The sequence below is a fragment of the Fundulus heteroclitus genome, chromosome 20 (assembly GCF_011125445.2).
Source record: "Fundulus heteroclitus isolate FHET01 chromosome 20, MU-UCD_Fhet_4.1, whole genome shotgun sequence".
Lineage (NCBI taxonomy): Eukaryota > Metazoa > Chordata > Actinopteri > Cyprinodontiformes > Fundulidae > Fundulus > Fundulus heteroclitus.
Window position 1 is genome coordinate 35938229 of NC_046380.1, and position 19648 is coordinate 35957876.

At 41.8% G+C, this 19648-nt stretch overlaps 1 protein-coding gene across 4 annotated transcripts in view; it reads right to left on the reverse strand.

Annotated features, from left to right (window-relative positions):
• Window positions 1-19648, reverse strand: part of sulf2a (sulfatase 2a) — a 65310-nt gene that overhangs the window by 12195 nt on the left and 33467 nt on the right. For all 4 annotated transcript variants that reach the window (XM_036151492.1, XM_012858372.3, XM_012858351.3 and 1 more), the window contains 4 exons: window positions 7869-8133; window positions 4545-4784; window positions 4298-4449; window positions 2390-2559 (listed from right to left, as the gene is read on the reverse strand). In XM_036151492.1, the coding sequence (XP_036007385.1) occupies window positions 2390-2559; window positions 4298-4449; window positions 4545-4784; window positions 7869-8064 (758 nt within the window). In that variant the 5' untranslated portion in view covers window positions 8065-8133. The remainder of the gene's footprint in view (window positions 1-2389; window positions 2560-4297; window positions 4450-4544; window positions 4785-7868; window positions 8134-19648) is intronic.

Here is a 19648-nt window from a genome sequence, read left to right on the forward strand (position 1 = left end):
AGCTACTTGTTCAGTGTTATAATGGTTCTAATATAAACAATGTAAAACGCTAAAGTGTTCAAGTCAATACGGACTGCACTTTTGGATCAATATTTACCTCCACTCCATGTTGACATCTAATAATTTGTGGGGGGGGGGGGATTCTTCTAAAGAGCTAAGGAGAATGGATCACCATATGAAAACATTACTCTTGATTTGTTTGGAAAGTCGATGAGTACGGTCCTTTTACTGACTTTAGCAAATCCCCCCCCCCCCAAAGAAAAAGAAATGGAGTATGTAGAAAATGCCAGGAAAGGTCTTTCCAGCTTCAAAAGCCCAAGAGACGGCACATTTATGGAGAAGGAGCAATTAAAAGTTTGCACAAAGACACGGATGTTGGATTTTCTGAATCTTCTCCGTACAAAGGCAGTGTGGTACAGGTTAATGATGCTGGAGGGATTAGATGAAGCAGTGCGGGTGTGTGGGGAGGCTGGAACGAGGGAGGGAATTGTAAGTACAATCTCATTACTGGCCTTAGATCCATCTCTGGAGGCCAATAGCGGGCTTGCTATTAGCCAGCAGCACTAGACAGGCAGGCAGCGGTACGGAAGGTCAGAGAAAAACAACGGCTCAAGTGAAGGGCGCGCGGCGCTTTTTGTCTGCGTACATATGCGCGTCTAAATCATCAGCTATGCATTAAACATGTATCCTTTATGCACCTCCTTGATCATAGCTGACAAAACAGTACAAATTAACAGAGCTCATTATGATGATAGCAGTAATGTACCATCATCAAAGTACAGCGAGCCAAACAAACTAGTGCAAAAACCCAGGCTGCGCATGCAGAAGCCTCTTGCTGCCAACAGCCTACCGTAGGCAGAGGAAGAGGAGATCTAGCTGAGATTATGAAATTTGTGTCATTCTGGGTCATATCGGAGGAAGAGTGTATGCAGGCATGAGTCATTTGTTACCAAGCAGCAGTGAAAAAATTAAAAATGTACCCTGTGTACTTGTCGGCTTTGTCCCAGAGAGATCAAACAAATTCGCCACAAATGTAGGGGGAAAAAAAAAAAGCACTTTTGTTCAGGCACCTTGCAGTTTAATTGAGCATGAATAATCAGAGGAATACAGTACCTCGCAAAAGCCTATAAAGCCCCAAACCTTTCCATATTTTGTCATGCTACAACCACAAACTTTGATGGGTTTTTAGAGGATTTTGTTTGATGGATCAAAACAAAGAAGCGTAGAACTATGCAGGTAAAGCAATCCATAGTTTTAAAATTGTTTTTGCAATTAAAAAGAAAATGTGTGTGCAGTGTTTTGTTAACTCCCGTTACCCTGATCCCATAAGTGAAATCTACCATAACCAGTTGTCTTAAGAAGCCACCTAATTATTACTCCAGCTGACCTGACACCCCTCTGAACACACCAGCGTGAAACCCGGTTGGTCAGAGCTGATGGGAAGTTAGATTTGGTTCGCCATCATTGTCTCCAGTTACAGCTTGCAGTTCCTAAAATATTCCGCACTGTCTGCAGCTGTTTAATGTGTAGTTCACATCGAAGCAAATATTAATGTGCTTGAAAAATTGTTTTAACCTTTCGTCCACTTCAAAGTTTAGCTCACACTGAAAATAATTGGCTTCGTTTCCACTTCTCATAAAGTTTATACCAAAATATCTGCAGAGTACAGCAAAAGGTTACCCCAGTGGTACCTGTACCATAGTTTCTGAACCATGGGTTTAGATCAGTGGTCTCAAACGGCGATGTCCTGCAACCTTTAGATGTGTTTCTGGTTGAACACAACTGACCTAAATATGAGCTCATTAGCAGAGATCTGGCTCTGCGCTAGTGAGGGAGTTTAACCGTTTGACTCAGGTGAGTAGGGCGGAGGAGACGTCTAAAGGTTGCAGGACACCGGCCCTTGGGTATTTGCTTCCCCTCGTTTAGATCAAAGTATATTCATGTGTTAGAATGGCCTAGTCAAAGTCCAGGCAAAAATCTAATGGAAGGTTTTCTGGCAAGACTTGAAAAGTTCTGTTAAGTGACGTTTTTCCTACAATCTGACTGAGCTATTTAGTAAAAAGGTAAGGGCCATTTTTCTAACCCTCTACCCAAAGATTTATCCCAAAAGACCAGCATGAGTAATTGCAGCTAAAAATAGATTTGCATAGTGCTGAATTAAGGCTGGTGGACACAAATGCCCACAGACACCCTTTCCCTTCCACGTCACAATGTGGACATTTATTGTTGTTTGGTCTTGCTCACAAAATCCCAATGAAATACACCAAGGTTTGTGGGTGTACCATGACAAAATAAGAACATTTTGGAGCACTTTCACAAGGGAATATAGCCGAATCAATGTGTGGGCTCATAGTCAGGGTAATTAAATGAAATGAAGAGTTTTCCTTACATGTGCTGAGAAGCGTTGGGAAAGGCAGCGCTGTACTGCGGAGCGGAGTCCTCCGGACCGTGAGGCGCAACATGGCTCAGGACCATCAGGACGGGCCGGTTAGGGAACATCCTCTTGGACAAACGGAAGTACTCGATGCTGTTATTGGTGATTATGTCCGTCAGGTAGTCCTGTGGAGCAAGTAATTATCGCCTATCAGGTAACCAGCAGCCAATGGCAATGGAGCAGATGTCAGATCGGATGGTGTTGTGTCAGTGCCAAATAATAATAAGTAAATCCCCTCTTTTATTTTTCAAACTAAGACAAGTTTGAAAAATAAAACTTAGACAAGTTTGTTCAATCCACTCCTTGTATTTAATCAGATATTTTCAGTAAGTATACCGGTACATAATATATGTGTTATAATAATAATAATAATAACAATAATAATAATAACAATAATAATAATAATAATAATAATAATAATAATAATAATAATAATAATAATAATAATAATAATTATTATTATTATTATTATTATTATTATTATTATTATTATTATTTTATCTAATATAATTAGCAATTTCTGTAATTTCATACATATATGTAGATAAGCAGAACTGAAAATGACAAAAATTAAATGTAAAGCTCTACTAGATGGATTTAGATTTAAAAAATGAGAAAAGTGATGTTTGTAACACCCCAAATCCACTATAATGGCAAACATATTTTATCATCAGTCTTGAACACACATTAACTTGAGTGACATCTTATTCTAAATCTATAGGGTTTAAGATGATGCTGGCCTACCCTTTTCAGCTATGAAGTCTTCGCCTCTTCTAGGAAAGTTTTCCACAAGGTTTCGGGGTGTATTTAGGGGAAGTTTTGACTATTCGTCAGTAATCACATTTGTGAGGTCAGACACTGATGCTGGACAAAGACGCCTGGCTCACAGTATCAGCTTTAAATTATGCCAGAGATGCTCTATAAGGTTGATGTTAATGTGCATCTCAGTTAAGTTTCTCTTACCAAACTCAATGATTCATATGTCGGAAGAGGGATGGCTCATTTCCAAAATGTTCCCACAAGCTAGGAGCATGAAATTGAGAGACTGAACCCAAAAACACAAACACATCACGATCCTCTTAGCACAAAACCTGACACTCGCCACAGTGCAGCTAGGTAAGTGCTGTTCTCCTGGCAAATGTCACACCCAGACTCTTCCAATGGATTGCCCATCTGAGAGGCATGACTCACTACTCCCAAGAACACATCTCCATTGTTCTGGAGTCCAGTGGCATTGCGCTTTACACCATTGCATCCAGTGTTAAATGTTGTATCTGGATAGGAATGGGCTAGGATGCAGCTGCTTGGCCTAGCAAAGCCATTCCATGAAGCTCTCTATGTCCCGTTCTGGAGTTTTTGACTCTGTAGTAAATTGGTGACCTCTTGGCATTATGGACCTGAACACCTATTGACCCTGCTCTCTGATTATACAAGGCCTTGCCCTTTATATCTGCCTTGCTGTCATTCCACCACTTTGTTGTTGTTATACTATAGCTAACGGTTAACAGCAGAATATTTAGTGGAGAGGAACTTTCACAAATAGATAAATTGTACAGGTGGCATCCTATCGCGGTGCCATGCTAGAATTCATTAAACTCCTGAGTTGACCCATGTAGAGGCGGTCTGCATGCCAAGGTGCTGGGTTTGGTAGACATATAAACCTAAAATGGTTTCCGACACTTGAATTCAGTGATTTTGGTGGGTGACCTCCAAACATTTGGCAATATAATGTATTTAGCAACAATGATCGCTAAATATATCCATATAATATCCATATTATAGTCACACATTTTTTTAGGTAAGACACAATTTTGGAACATAAAAACACAGTTTGTAAAAAAAAAAATAAGAGGCCGCCAGTACCTTTGGGTAGCTGCTGCTGTGTTTCTCCCGTACCCCGTTTCTGCAGAGGGTGTAGTTGTAGAAGCGGGAGTTTTTCACCAGTGCTACCCATTCCTTCCAGCCAGGGGGCACATAGGAGCCGTTGTACTCGTTCAGATACTTTCCGAAAAACGCTTGGTGAAGAATCAGGAGCAGGGCATTAAAATCCTTTTCTTCTTAAATTCCCACACCGTAAATAAAATGTCAAGGCTCACGAGGCAGAGCTCACCTGTTCTGTAGCCAGAGTTGTTCAGGTGCACGGCGAACGTGTGGGGCTCGTGGTGTGCCTGCCACGAGGGCGAGGAGCAGTTCTCGTTGTTGGTGTAGGTGTGGTGGTTGTGCACGTACTTCCCCGTCAGGATGGAGGAGCGGGACGGGCAGCACATGGGGGTGGTGGAGAAGGCGTTTGAAAAGTGCGTGCCTCCCTTCTCCATGATGTTCCTGGTTTTGTTCATGGCCTGCATTGAGCCTGAGAGAAAGTGGGGGCATAGGGAGGAAAAAAAACTGAGAATATATACGAGGGGGATAGCAGGGTTAGATTCAAAAGCTAAGAACTGAAAAAAAAGGATGGAAGGGGATATACAGATGCTAAAGAGGGACAAGAATGAGAGATTCAGGGACATTTAGGAGCATAGTTGGGAAAAAATGTAAATATAGGTCAACAGAGGGCAAAAGCATTAGAAATAAAGTTAGGGAAAAAAAATAAGAGCTGAAGTTAAACGAGGAAATAAATCTCTTTGGTAAAGCGCGACCCATTTGGATCCCTGTGTACCAAAAGCTTTTCAGACTGATGGGGATTGTTTGGGGAAACAGATGCTTGACCATAAATTCCTCCTTCAATGGCTGGCTTCTCACTGCGATCACACGAGGACAAAAGATGTCACGGAGGCTATTATGCTGCTACTCCAGTCCAATATGTTGCTAAAGGACTTAAGCGGGTAGGGAGATGGCCAGAGTTTGGCAATCCGACAATAGAAGCCATAGGCTGGCCTTAATTCATGTCAGAAACAGAGCTGGCAAAGGAAGAAACGCCGCTTGGACTGAGCCAGCTGTTACGTTGCCAAGGAGCAGCTTAGGTTGATTTTCTCTTACGAATGCTGTCGGACAAACATGGAAAGAATATGCAAGCTAATAGGAGATGGAATAAAAACGTATTCATAAACGCAGTGCTGGGAAAAAGGTTTTACCCCTAAAGGATTTCATCAATGCGTTTTTCTATTCTTTAATCACACTTAAATGTTTACGATCATCAACCGTTTCTTTCTAAATCAGGGAAAGGTAAACCAAGTAAACACAAAGGGACATATTCAAATGATCATTTCATTTATTAAGGGATAAACAGCCATTCAACCATCCTGACCAGATATGAAAAAGTTATTTCTCCTGAATGTAATGACTGGTTTGGTGGTAGCCTTGACAACAACAGCTGCCATCAAGTATTTGCTGTCAATCGGTCTTTCAGAACAATGTGCACGACCTTTTGCCCAGTCGTCACTGCAGTATTGTTTTAATTCAGGTTCTGGAGCATGAACAGCCTGTTTCAGTTCATGTCATAGCATCTATATGAGGTTTTAGGACAGACTTTGGCTAGCTGTGGATCATTGTTCTGTTGCAAATCCACAGAGTTGTTTCCCAAGAGTCTTGGTGATCATCAAAATGTTCATTAACAAATATGAGACAAACTTTTACGTTCATTTCGCTCAGCAGTGACTTTCATTATGAAACCGTCGCATGGATGCCACTTTTGCCCAGTCTCTCTCTTATTATTGACCTTAACCGAGCCAAAAGACAACTACAGTGCTTAAGATGCTGTAATGCGGTACCGCGCGCGAGCTATTTTTAGAAACACAACGTCACGATGACGTCACATCACGTGGTACGCAGTTGGGCAAACTCCGGAATGCCGCCGTTGTTTCGCTGTAAGAGACGTGCCTTACCCTTGGTTTTACTCGGTAAACGACTGCTTTTTCCAAATCTAGGACCATGGTTTTTAAACATTGTTGCTATGGAACGGGCAACAGCGACTCGAGTTACGCTGATCGGCCGCATATGAAGGATGTTTTCTTCAAGACTGCCAAGGAGAAATGTGTACGCTTGGAACACCGGGGCGGTCGGCCTACACAACAGTTCAACCCGGAAAAAGTTACCAAATTCAAGTACATATGTAGCAAGCATTTTGTCGGAGGAAAGGGCACAACCGAAGAACATCCTGACCCAATTCCAGCGACATCAAGTCAAGGTAAGAGTATTTTGGTGGCCGACATGTTAATAAAGTAGCGCCTGCTACCATGATAGCATATAGGCTATCATGGTAGCAGGCGCTAACATGATAGCCTGCTACCAGGCTTACTCAAAAACATTTCAAATGAGACAAACATTAAACATATACCCATTCCTGGACGGTGATTGCAAACAACAACAAAAAAAAAAAACGGCCGACGCTGCCATGATCGCCGCGCAGGAAAAAAAAACAAAGCTTACCGTTCATCATCTCGGCCAGTTTTCCAGTCTTTTTAAGCCATCGAACCTCAAGCCATCGTTTCAGCTGAAGGTTGGTGTGTTCTTCTACAGTTCGGCCAGTAATCCGTGTGCCTGGGACATCGTCTTGGGAAAGTTTAACGGCTGTAAAGTCGGTCAGATCTGTTATCCGTGCGTTCTCTCCTGTATGCGTTCTCTCCTGTATGCCCTACCTAAGCGGCAAAAGGGGCGTTGCTCTTGAGACGGTGACGTCACGTGCGCGGTACCGCATTGGTCACTTCATGACCTCCTGGAAGAGTTGTCAGTGTCTTCTTGGAGGGCGTTTGCTCAACCGGCCACTCCTGGGAAGGTTCATCACTCTTTCCTATTTTCTATATTTGATGATGATGGATCTCCCTGGGTATTGCTGACTTTGTACAGCTAGATTGAAATTCAACGCATTGAAACGGATGCGAGGGTGCTACCCGCGCCCCCATCGCAGTGGTCTTGAACACACATTTTCGGAGTGTCGTGCACCTCCCAATTTTTGTCACTTGGCGCAGACCACCAGTTTCATTTAAAATGGGGGAATTCAAAGGAGCCCTCGGCGAGTAAGTTCCCCTATACCGACATCAAGTGGCACAGAGGTTCCAAGCAGCCCAACTTTGTTAAATGCTAGGTTGTTACTGTTTATTCTGTGACTGAAAATAGCATACATATAAAATTATAGTTATAGTATATATTATAGTAATTATAGTTCATTAGCCAAGTTTGTAGGTAAAACAAGGATTTTGACTTTGCTTCCATCACCCACAGTATGTAAAGCCCTCAGCTTTTATTTGATCAGGATAGGATGCGTTGCTTTTTTTAGATCTTTTAGCCTAATTGATGTTGGTAGGGAGGCTCCGTTTAAGGGATTTCTAAGTTCTTCTGGTCTGGGTGTCATTGGTGAAAATGAACCACAAAAAAAGTGGTTAATCGCAGTAAATTCATGATTTAACAAGGGGGCAATTATGAAAAAGGAAAAACCACAGAAATCTATCAAGAGGGTGTAAAAGCTTTTTCACAGCACTGTACAATCACAAAAGCATCTTACCCAGTTCTATGTCCTGATCATCTGTGAGAATAAGAATGATGTTGGGTCGGACGTTTCTCATGTTGCGGTCCCTCTGCAAACGAGACCTGAGGCGAAACCTAGACAGATAGCCGGAGCCCTGGGCCTCAGCTATAACACCCACCAGGACGAGGAAGAGAAAGATAGAGGGAAGGGCAGGGTGTCCCTGCCCTGCCATCGTTTCGGCCTGCGGTACCACCTCAGTACTTCATTCACAACACGGGGAGTCGACAGTTCTCTCTGCAGCCTGTAAAAAAAAGGACACAGGAGGGCTCTGATAAGAATAAAACATTTAAACCGACACACACACACAGGCCGCAGCGCAGAAATAGCAGATGCAAGCCATACACAGCCATTACAGGGTATTCTTCCACTCAAATGCACCCGGTTGGGCTGAGCTCAGCTCGTTAATCAATCATTAATGATGCATTAGAGTGGTGTCATTGGCTGGTTGTAATGATCTCTGGTGATGAGCACATGGCTGCCAGGCCGGGGCTAATGGGTCTGGGACTGAGGCCAGCTCAGGCCTCACCTCTCCCTGAGAGGGTTTTGTGGACAGGAGGGATGCAGGGCAGTGGGATCAGGAGGAGGGGTGGAGGTGAAGGAGAAACAGGATGAGAGGAGCAGGAGGAGACGGCGAGGAGTGGAAAATCACAAAGCAAATGCTAATTTCCGGTTTCAGCAAGTAATCACTGTAAGCAAAAGCTGCTAAGAGTAAATGCTTCGGATTAACATACTTTTTTAGTAAGATGTGTTTTTTTTTTTTTTTTTGCAGTTTTGGATAATTCACTGATTCGATTGATATTTGGCTGATAAGGGATGCTCACCTAAGATAAGATAAGATAAGATAAGATAAGATAAGATAAGATAAGATAAGATAGGCTTTATTGATCCATCTTTAACATTTCCTTAACAAGAGCCTGACAGGAATACAGGTTGAGACGCAGCTAATCTGTTCAAAATGAACTGATCTACTGCTTTAACTGAGCCTGGTGCACACCTGCAGCTTGGTGATAGAGATGCAGACCGATTGGTTTGCACCTCTGGGGCAAAAATAAATAAATATAAAAGGATTTAAAATAAATGTGTCTTTTACTGCTGTTGCAGAATCTCCCACAAAACCTTTGCTTTTATTGAGAAGAATACAACCCTTTATTTGAGTACATTTATTAAGAGGGGAAAAAAATCTCTTGAAAATAAAATCTATTAGAATAATTTTTCTAATAGATCCCTTTGAAATAGTATAATAATTTACTTTTTAAATGCATGCTTTCCTTTGAAAGCTGATCAGAGTTGCTTGGAACGCATGAATAATCTACGACTGGCTGTTTTCTGGGGTATAAATATGATGTAACACAGGCCCATTTCTCTCTTAGCAAAATAAGCTGGATGTGGATGAAGACCCATATCTATCCTGCTAACAATCACTGTGGACAAAAGGGGACTCGGAGTAAAAAAGAAACAACCCTCAGGGTGAAAAAGTGGTTAGTGGCCACTTTCGGGTTAGAGGCTGGGGCACAAATCTCCATAAAAACCATTAGACGCAATTTACATGCCAGCTAGTTGTTTGGAAGTGATTATTAGAAAAAAATCCTTCTACTATCACAGATATGAACATGTGGAGTTTCACTAGGGTTTAACTGGACCCATGGGCTGTGGTCAGCTGACACTGAGGCCGAACACTTCAGCAACAAACACTCCAGGCGGGTTGAACGGGAGACAATGGATGAATCCAGCTGAAGTGCAGTATTAAACATGGTGGAAGATCTGTGCTAGTGATGGATTGTCTCTCTCTTCCAAGGCTCCGGGGTCTTTGGAAGAGAATGTTATGGGGGCGTAAAGTGGCAAAAGAGCGGCTGAAACAAAGTATTAACAACTGAGGTTCCAATATTTGAACTACTTGTGATTTTGCTCCATACATGGTCTAACATGCATTTTGATGGACTGAAAAACTGTCCTGGGTCTGCACTACCTCTAGCCCAGTGATCGCTGGGGGTGGGCACTTACTCACATTACTGTTACAATTTATATGTACTTTGTACTTTTTAAAGCAGTCTCCAAAAGCTGAACTTTTCCTTATACTTGAATGTAATGTGATTTAAAGTCAAACAAAACCATGCAAATGTTTTTTTTTTCATTTATTATATGCAGGCCAAATTAAAGTATTATCCTCAGTGAGTCTGCACCAATGGGCGCCTTTCTGTGCTTTTCATGGATGCTGTCATCTTGGCATCCTCTGTGACTCAAATGATGTGAGAATATTCGTAATTGTGACGTACCAAACTGCCCCAGGCTCCAGAACACGAACATGCAACATAACCAAGGCAATGGAGCTAAATATGCTAGGAATACGGTTGCAAAAGTAAACCACATGTATACAAAGGGAAGTCCTTTTTCAAAATTCCCGACCAGTGCAGTATATGCGAGTGTGTGAGCACAAGCAGCACCGTGGCGTGCCGACTGGCTGACAGCTTGCAGCATGAAGGGAAGGTGTGTTTACGCTCTCCTTGGTGCAGTTCGTACATCACGTCCAGGCTTCAGGTTCAGCTAATAATCCTGGCCGTGCTCGAGGATTGCTTTTAGCTATCGCAAATGTTTTGGGGGACATCATTATGTAGCATGTGTCAATTTTGAATGCACCAATGTGTTATACTAAGAATACGGCACGTTTTACATGAAAATGGTTGTATACTTTTGTTTGACTTAAAAGTATTTTACTTAGTTGCATTTGAAATCACATGTGCTGCTGAGTAAAAACAAAAAACATACAAAACTATAAAAAAACAACAACAAAATAAGCAACAAGAAAATCACAGGAAAAGCAACAGGAGTGATCCATCCAGCTGGGTTTGAGGTCAGACCTGTCTGATACCAGCATGGAGGCACATCAATACAACTTTAGTGGCACCAGCAGCTACAGCTGACCACCAAGGAAAAGAAGAAAACCCATGGCCATAATTAAAGGACCGATCTAATTCTAAGTACAAAGAGGCAACAGCTTTATAGCGCAAAGTAAACTCTGTTTGTCTAATTCAATCCAATTCAATTTAATTTAATTCAATTTTATTTATATTGCGCAAATTCATGAAACGTCATCTCAACAAGATCAAGTTATCTGTATTTAAAAACTCAACAGCGAACCTAGACAAAACATGTGGAGGTTGATGAAAAAAGGATTTTAGAGTTTAGTGATAAATTATGCTAAATTTCCTTCGACAGTGTTGTAAGAAATGCTAATGTTTTTTTTTTTTTTTTACTATTTAAATGTTGTCACTAGACGTAGTTTAAAGCTAAAAATAGCATCATTACTGCTAACCAGGTGGCAATAAGTGGACAGTATCTGGTTTATGTTCAAGACTATGACCATGTAAACATGCTAAATAATACTTTAACAATTCATTTACATACTATTGATTTTATTTGGTGCTTGTGATTATAATTCGTATCGGCTAAAACTGAAAACAGAGGATCAAGCTCTTGGATTGGAGTCAGTTTCTTCAAACGGTTAGATATTGGACAAAGGACGGGATGGAGATCAGAACTGCCAGGTCCTGCAGAAGAGGAAAACCACAGAACTGCTTCACAGATGGAGTGAAGAATGCAGAGGGTTTGGTGAGACAGAGAAGGATGCTGAGTTGGCTCCTGTAAATTAAAAACAGTTTGACACCAATATCTCCTCTTTTCCTTTGTGAAATGCACAGCAGGGACTTTCTTCTCTTCATTAAAAAGTAACTGAATAACATTTACTCAAAGGGTAACTCACCCCCAAATCATCTATTTTCTGTGTGCTAATAAACTGTTAACTTGGTTGTCTTATAGTGCAGCCTAAATATCCTGGTGATTATTTTGACAATTTACTGCATATTGGTTGAAATCCTGCTTTTGTGTCTAAAACCATCAGTGTAGCGGGTTAAACGATGGTAGGGTGACCATTTTTATAACACCAAAAAGGAGGACATTATGCAGTGCAGAGTGCCACAAAGCATAAAATGTGTGGACTTAAATGTGGGAAAACAGTTAACATAGTTAATTAAAAATGCATAAAAAAGCCTAAATAACCTGTTATCTAAACAACAAAAGAGATTGTAAGAAAAACACATTCAACTGCTCAAAAAGTATAGCATTTCTAAAGCGCTTCAGTCTTTTGGGGTCTTCAGTGTCTGTGTGTGTGCAGCAGACCTGTCTTTAAGGAACCTCCACGTTCACCCTCTGTAGCAGCCACATCCCTTTACCTGCTGCACATTTATTAGTGAGAATGCTATACAGCATTCTCACTTATTGTTTTTCTTTATTATTATTGTTCCATCGGCGTCTAACCACTCCATACTTCAACCGATCTCAACAATTTTGGTATCAAAATGTTCGACTCGTTCCCGGCATGACTGTATATCTATATCTCATGGTTATGCTAACTTTTACACTTTTAAAAATATTTAACTTTTTGTGCGTTTTTTTGACTGTTCCCATTGAAATCAATGCAAATTCTTCACATTCTTCAAATTCTTCCAAAATTCTTCTAATTGTTCTAATTCTTCAAATTTTTCAAATATTTAAAAAAAAAATTCAAATTCTTCAAATTAAACAATTTTTTTCAAATTCTTCAATGTTTTTCAAATTTTACATTTTTTTTTCAAATTCCTTCAATTTTTTTTTAAAAATTCCTTCCAATTTCTTATCCATCCATCCATTTTCCAAACCGCTTTATCCCTCATGGGGTCGCGGGGGTTGCTGGTGCCTATATCCATTTCCTCTAATTCTTACATTTTTTTTTAATTTTTCCTATTTTTCAAATTCTTCACATCCCCTCAAATTCTTCAATTTTAAAAAATTCTTCAAATCTGATTTCAATGTTTTTCAGCTACTTTTTCTCTTCTGCAGGGATCTTCAGCAGATCACCATTCTCACTCGCTGGAACGCAGGAACAGCCTTTTCTAGTTACTTTTACGTTTATCCGTGCCCGCATGCCGTTCAGTTGCAGCTCTCCCCTGACTGCTTACGTCAACACTGCATCGACAGTGTGCAGACGCCATGCACTGAGTCTTGACTACTTTTCGTTATAAATTCGTGCTCTTTCGTCCAGTCTGAATTAAACGAGGTCGTGCGTTCAGAGACGATGCTAATTTTCTGTTAATGTTGTATGATGTAGCAGCACATGGACCCTTGCTTACTTTTTTAACCAATGACAAGAAGATATTCATCTGACACCGGCACCGCTCCTAGCTGATCATTTGTTAGACCAGATATGTTACTGGGTCGGGTGCAGTCTATGATTGGATATTGTTCTGCCGCCAAGCAAAGATGAAAAAAATCCGCTCTTCAAGCCTAGTGCCTCAAAAAGGAGGACAAATACGCGTCTGGCTTGATGCTGCGCCGGATGCCGGACAGGGCATTGAGAATCCGGACTGTCCGGTCTAAAGCCGGACGCCTGGTCACCCTAATCGGTGGTCTTACATTGAGTCAGTATTGCTATTGGTTCAAACGTTTTTGTGACGTCATTTGGAGAAACTGACGTGTCAGCAGCTCTGCCTTGTAACGCCGTAATAATTCCTCTGTCAGGTTAGCAATTTATTAGCTTGGAAGTCAGCTAGTTTATTTAGCATTTATTTAGCTTTTACTAGATGCCCAGACCACCCCCAGCCTCTGGGCATAGACGATGGATGGATGGACATTTCTTAGAATGCCCCCCCCCCAACTGTACAAATGGATAATAAATAAAGGTTAGATTTTTTTATTTTTTCATTGTGACATCATATCACCGCATTAAAGGCAACATTTGTTTTAAGCCTTTTTATACATCTTTACCAGGACCCAACAAAGTGGTCCTGGTCTATGCATTGTTAACCGTAGAGTCCCAGCAGAGTTATTGTGATCTGAAAGGGGCAGAGCTGTATTCTAACTCTATTTCTGGACTATACTGTCCACATTGTGCTCATTAAGGACCTCCCTACTGCAGCAGCATCCTCATCTCTTCCCTCCTCCCCCTTGTCCTCTATGGTTTTGCATTGCACACACCTACACATGCAAATCCACTTTGTGAACATGCACATAGAGACAAAGATAAAATGTATGACAGAGCTGTATTTGCTCTGGTTTCCAGCACGCAGGGCATGTGCTGCTCCTCCCCTAGGGGAACATATGATCTCTGACCCGAGGCAATGTGCTGTTTGAAAATGTCCTTGCTCCCTTTTTATCCCTTCTGCCTGCCTGAATCTCCCTCTCATCCTTAGCGGCGGCTAAAAACAAGGCGCCAGCACAAAGGTAATCCAGCGTTAGAGAAATAAAATAACGAAAGGACGGCCATTTAACTAGCTCCATTTATATTTAGCTGTGAATACATTTGTGGAAATGTATTCACAGGCATCCCCGGAGAATTTGGGGTAGATTTGTGTTGATGTGGAGACCATCCTCTGCCAATGGCTCCTCTTTCTGAGTGGTTTGTGAATGTTGAAAGAACGGGGCTCGTCTTTGATATTTGTTTATCGCTTTAAGAAGCTGATGTGCAAAACACAGAGTTTTTAAAAAAAAGATAAAAAAATCTTCACATTCGATAGGGAAAATACAGTTCTGTCTTCAAAGAAAAGTATTTTTTTTTACGCAGATCCATCAATGGCCTCATATGTAAATGCTGCTACATCTATTTTTTGGGTGCGGGTATTTACTCGCATTATTCCAATCGTTGCCTTTCCTCTTCCACCTGATACTGAGGACTAATTGGATGTTCAGGCTTTTATCAGCTGACACACGGACTTATTTTCCCAGTTTACGCTTCCCCGCTATCTTTTATCCACACGAATCTGTGCGATAGATGATAGATCAAACAAACAAAAAAAAAAAAAGATAAAACAGCAGATAGGAGCATGAAGTCCAAACATGCCGAGGGCGTAACACCGCTGAGATGTGTGGAAATGCAGAGGTGGACAACTGTTCCGCAGAGGGGAAAATGAGCTTTGAGCTTCTCAACATTTCTCTCAGTAAACAAATTTTTAATAGGGATCCTGGCATGAAATTTAGGTCGAATGACGATAACAAAGCTAACATAAATTGTTCTGTGAATTATGGGTAACAAAAAGAAACGGCACAGGGGATAGGCATTGAACAGGTTTACTGCAGTTCATTAAATGCTTAGAAAAGTACTTTTTGGCAAAAGCCACTTCAAGATATCTCCTGCGTGCAGAAATAGCTGTTTGCATTGCTCTGCTGGGATTTTGATCCAATCTTCCACAAAAGTCTTCAAATCATAAAAAGGTGCCGTTTTATTCAGCTGAATTCAAGTAAGATGGCTGAAAAAAAAAAGCCATTCTAGCAGCTTTAATTACTTTCTCTGAAACCAGCTGAGCGTTCCCGTAGCTGTGCGTTTGAGATATGGGCTCGCTGAAAACGCCGCCCCGGTTTCATCTGGGGATGGTTATCCAAAATGGCCGATGCATTGGCCCGTTCATCTTTCATACACATGCATGTGACACCTGGCAGCGACGCATGTTGGACACCATGACATCCCCGTCTCTTCCCTGTCCACGTGCCGTTTTGTGCAGTCCCAGTCCTGCTTTGAGCACGGCGGCCCGTCACATCCGAAAAGTTTCACCGGCTTGTCCAAATGTCCTACAGCGAACTTCTCCAGCAGCCGAGTCTTCAGCATTGAGTGGGCTTAGAGGCCGAGGCGGCAAGCGCAGTACTTATTGATTTCACAGAAAAAAAAAAAAAACAGTTTCTGCTCGTTACAAGTTTTCCTGGACATCTCTGCAAATAGTCCTGCTGGAACTTACTGGCTTTTTTTTGACTCCACTGTTCAGAAATCTTTTAGGAGCACCAGGATGTTTTTTTTTTTTTGTTTTTTTTTGGTGCAGGTATGCTTTTCCCACTGGAAGATTATGGCTCCAGCGACGCTCATGGGAACATTCAAAAGTTTAGAAATATGTCTGTAGTGAGTGCCAATAATTGTAACGAAATCAACAAAAATTGTTTCATAACCGATGGCACATACTCTTTCAGGGTTTCTGCCGCTTTCTTGGCTTTTTGCAGCTCTTCTTGTTACTGACATGCAGGGTAAAGTTACATATCTATAGACCGATAAAAGCATATGTTCACGGAGAAAATCACTGAAACGCTCCATATTTCTCCGCCATCAAGCGGCAACACTCTCGGTCTCCGACAACAGGACCAACGGGACGATTTCTAAGCATTTATAAAGCAAGGCAGGGTGTGTCATTTTCTGAAAACCGGGATGCTTCTCAAGCTCGTTTCCCTGACAAGAGCTATGCCGGCATCAGCTCTTTGCGCTAAGTGAACTGTGAAACGACAATGCTGATTCAGCGCGATAGGACAGAATGAAAGGGGGGAATTTCTGCCATTTAGACAGAAGCGGCAGACAACACGAGTAAATATATCTCTCAGCAAAACTCATTAAAAGCCCAGAGGCTCTGAGAGGGAAAGGCTGTGGGAGTTAGCTAGCGGAATATGAGATCACAGGGAATAAGCCTCTAAAAGCAAGTATGAGGAACAAGGATCATCTGAGGTTATACTAATGCCTAGTGATGCTTGGGAGCAAGAACACAGAGGGAAAGTTTGCTCTTCAGTCAGGCGCTTGTAAAGAGGCTCTAAGAGACAGCGGCACTGCATCATCGGATAAAAACTTAATGCCGTCCATCATTTATTGATAGGACTAAATTATGAATGTAGCGACAACGGTGCTGCCCGTGTCACAGCATGGGCATGATGGTGAGACAGCAGCAAGCGTGGAGGGATGAAAAAAAACACACATCGGATCAACTCACAGGTCCTTTACGGCGCTCGCCAACCCACGTCTGCAATCACAGTTCATGTAAGGAAAGCAGGGGAGAGCAGCTTAGAAATCTTTCTAGACTTTTCAGGGGCGTCAATGTAATTTTCCTCCCATGCATAAAATGCCTTGGATTTTGAAACGGATAGAAAGTTTGATTCTTCCAATCTCAACCCCCCCCCCCCCCTTCCCCCGAGACACGCAAATTACAGACAGCATACGATAGAAGCCAGAAAATAACGCGCGTATGTCTTATTAAAGGAGGGCGAGCCGCTCTGCATCCGCAATTTAATCAGCTGCGTCTGCATGACGCATGCCAAACATAAAGCCAGCAGCCCACAAGCTTAAAACCACACTCCTGGATTCTCAATCTCCATCTCAAATGCTCCAAGACAGAAAGATACAGAGAGAGAACCCCATATAAAAAAAAGAAGTGAGACAGAGAGAGAGAAAAAAAAAAGGAAAACTTTGGCGTACAGCCTATAGAGTACAAAGACCAAGCACATCCACTGCAGATGGATTTTCTACAACATTAAAACTAGACACCAAGACGAAGGCCTCCATAAAAAGCAGAAGAGAATCAAACAGAATGCACAAGCAGAGAACCTCTCTATTGGTCCTTCTCCATTCCTGAGAGAGAGAAACGCACCGTCCACAACTCCCTGATGCTGGGGAAAAAAAAAAAAAAAAAAAAAAACATGAAGGAAGCGGACAGGGGAGTTTAGATGGACCCTTTCAGTGGTGAATGTGAGCGGCTGAACACTATCAAGTCGGTGCCTGTGGTCATAATTGAGGCTGGCAGGGCTTTGCTAATGTGTGACTTTGTTCCCACTGGCATGCCTGGCTCTGAACAGAACGCGCAGAATCTCCAAGGACCCTTGAATTTTTCAACAAAAGTTGCTATTCAGATGCAAATTGAGCAACGGCAAGCATCTATGTGAGAGTAACTTTTCTCAGAGGAGTGTGTGTGTGTGAGTGTGTGTGTGTGTGTAAATGAAAATGGGAGTTTGTCCCTCTCAATACAGTTTGGAGAGCTTTTTTTTTTCCACGATGGAAAAACTGCCATTGTTACCTGCTATGTCTTATCTATCATTCTCTATAAGTAAATATCCGCTCTGCTGCTAGTTTCAGAAAAATCTTTATAACCTGTAAAAAAAAACAAAAACAAAACCTTCCTTCTTATCACGGTAATGAATCTTATGGATAAAGCGGATCGAACGGAAGAAAGTCATACACAAAAGACTGATCTGTCAGCGAGACAGCTAGCGGTCGGTTCTCCGTCCAGTTGAGCGGGACTTGCTTATGGATCCAGTCAGAAGTGATAAACCGGCCTAATTATCTGAGAAAGCTGAGCTTATCAGAAACAGCGGTCCACCGCAGCCTGCAGGATACAGTTTACCGTCGTCCGTTCATGCTGATGCAGCTTACAGTGTTCGTCCACTGGGAGGTAGCAGTAGTTACTGGGAGCGTTTTGTTGTCATCCTCAACATACCGGAGGACTGAGATGCTTTACTGGGAAACGGAAAAACGGCTTTAAAAGATCTTGTGTGTAATAAAGAAAAATCCTCTCAGGACAAAAATGTAATGTATTAAACCGCCAAACATTCTTATTCTCTAAAACTCTTAATAATCAACGCAGTAGGTTCAGTTGGTGGTATTTTGGTTCAGACTGGAAAATAAAAATGGAGTCGTGACACCTTGTGGTGTAGAAGGCACAGACTTAGAAATAACGTCAATTACCAATCAGGCGGCGGACCAATCCTCCTGGCAGTGTAGGTCGTCAGCCTGAATGATTCGCTCCGGCTTTCATTTGTTTTCCATCAGAGAGAGAAGTGACTTTTTGATCTCACTGAGTGAAATTTGTTTAACATTAATAAGCTTAAATGCAAGAGGCTACACGTTTTACTGTTGTTATAGGGTGAACAATGGGACAGAAAATGGACTTTATTACTGCTGGATATGGAATCTCAGCTTAGACTCACACACTGGCTCCAGAGACACTGGGTTAATTTAAGCCTTTTCTATAATAACGTTCAGACTTTGCTGGTTTGTGTGAACGTACTGACCTTCATTTCCCAATTGTATTAAGTAGACGTGATATCAAGCTATTACTCTTTAACTGTTCTGCTGTGATGTTGTTTATATTTGTTATTTATCTCCTAACCAGAGACTGGAGCTGAAAATCAGCTAATTTCTATATACTCTTTGTACAATCTTCAGATGCACCTTTTTTTCCACTATGTTTAATTGCGTTCTCCCTGAAGTATACATAAATCATTGTCTCCCTTGATCCTTTACCAGAAATGTACCTGTGGAAATCGCCCCACATTTTCTCCAGGTATGTTTCTATGCTTCGTTGGACCTGCACCACAGCATCCTCTCTGATGCACGATGGAATATCAGGTTCATTCAGTGATCTGGAGTCAATGAAACTCTCTTTTCAACCCACTGAAGCCTCATTTTTCTCTGTTAAGACGTCAATGAACGGTCTATTAAAGATTGGCACGATTATTGCCTCCTGCTCTGCTCATTTGTCGTCCTTCCATTGGTTGTGTCTTTCCTAAGTTTGATGCATTTTGCTTCTGGGTTCCTCTTCTGATGCTTTCCTTGCTGACTGCGGTCACGCTTGCTGCTGACCACACTGACACAACACGCTGCCAACATCAACATCTGCAAAGTCACTTCAATTCTGAGATTTGTGCAGATCACTGCACTAGAAGGACAACATATCCTATCTTGTGGTTAGCACAAACATGCATATAGGGAAAGATTTTTTTGATAGGTAGAGACTGACGAAATAAAAAAAAAAAACATGCTGTCTATTCAGCATCTCAGAAAGACTTAAGTTAAAAACAAAACAAACAGAAAAAAGTTCACTAATGCTTCTGCACCTTATGGACTGTGGGAAGAGTCCAAATCCGCCGAGGCAGTGTTTTGCTAAGTTACTTAGAGACCTAGCACCTCCCTAAGCAATGTGACAGACCTT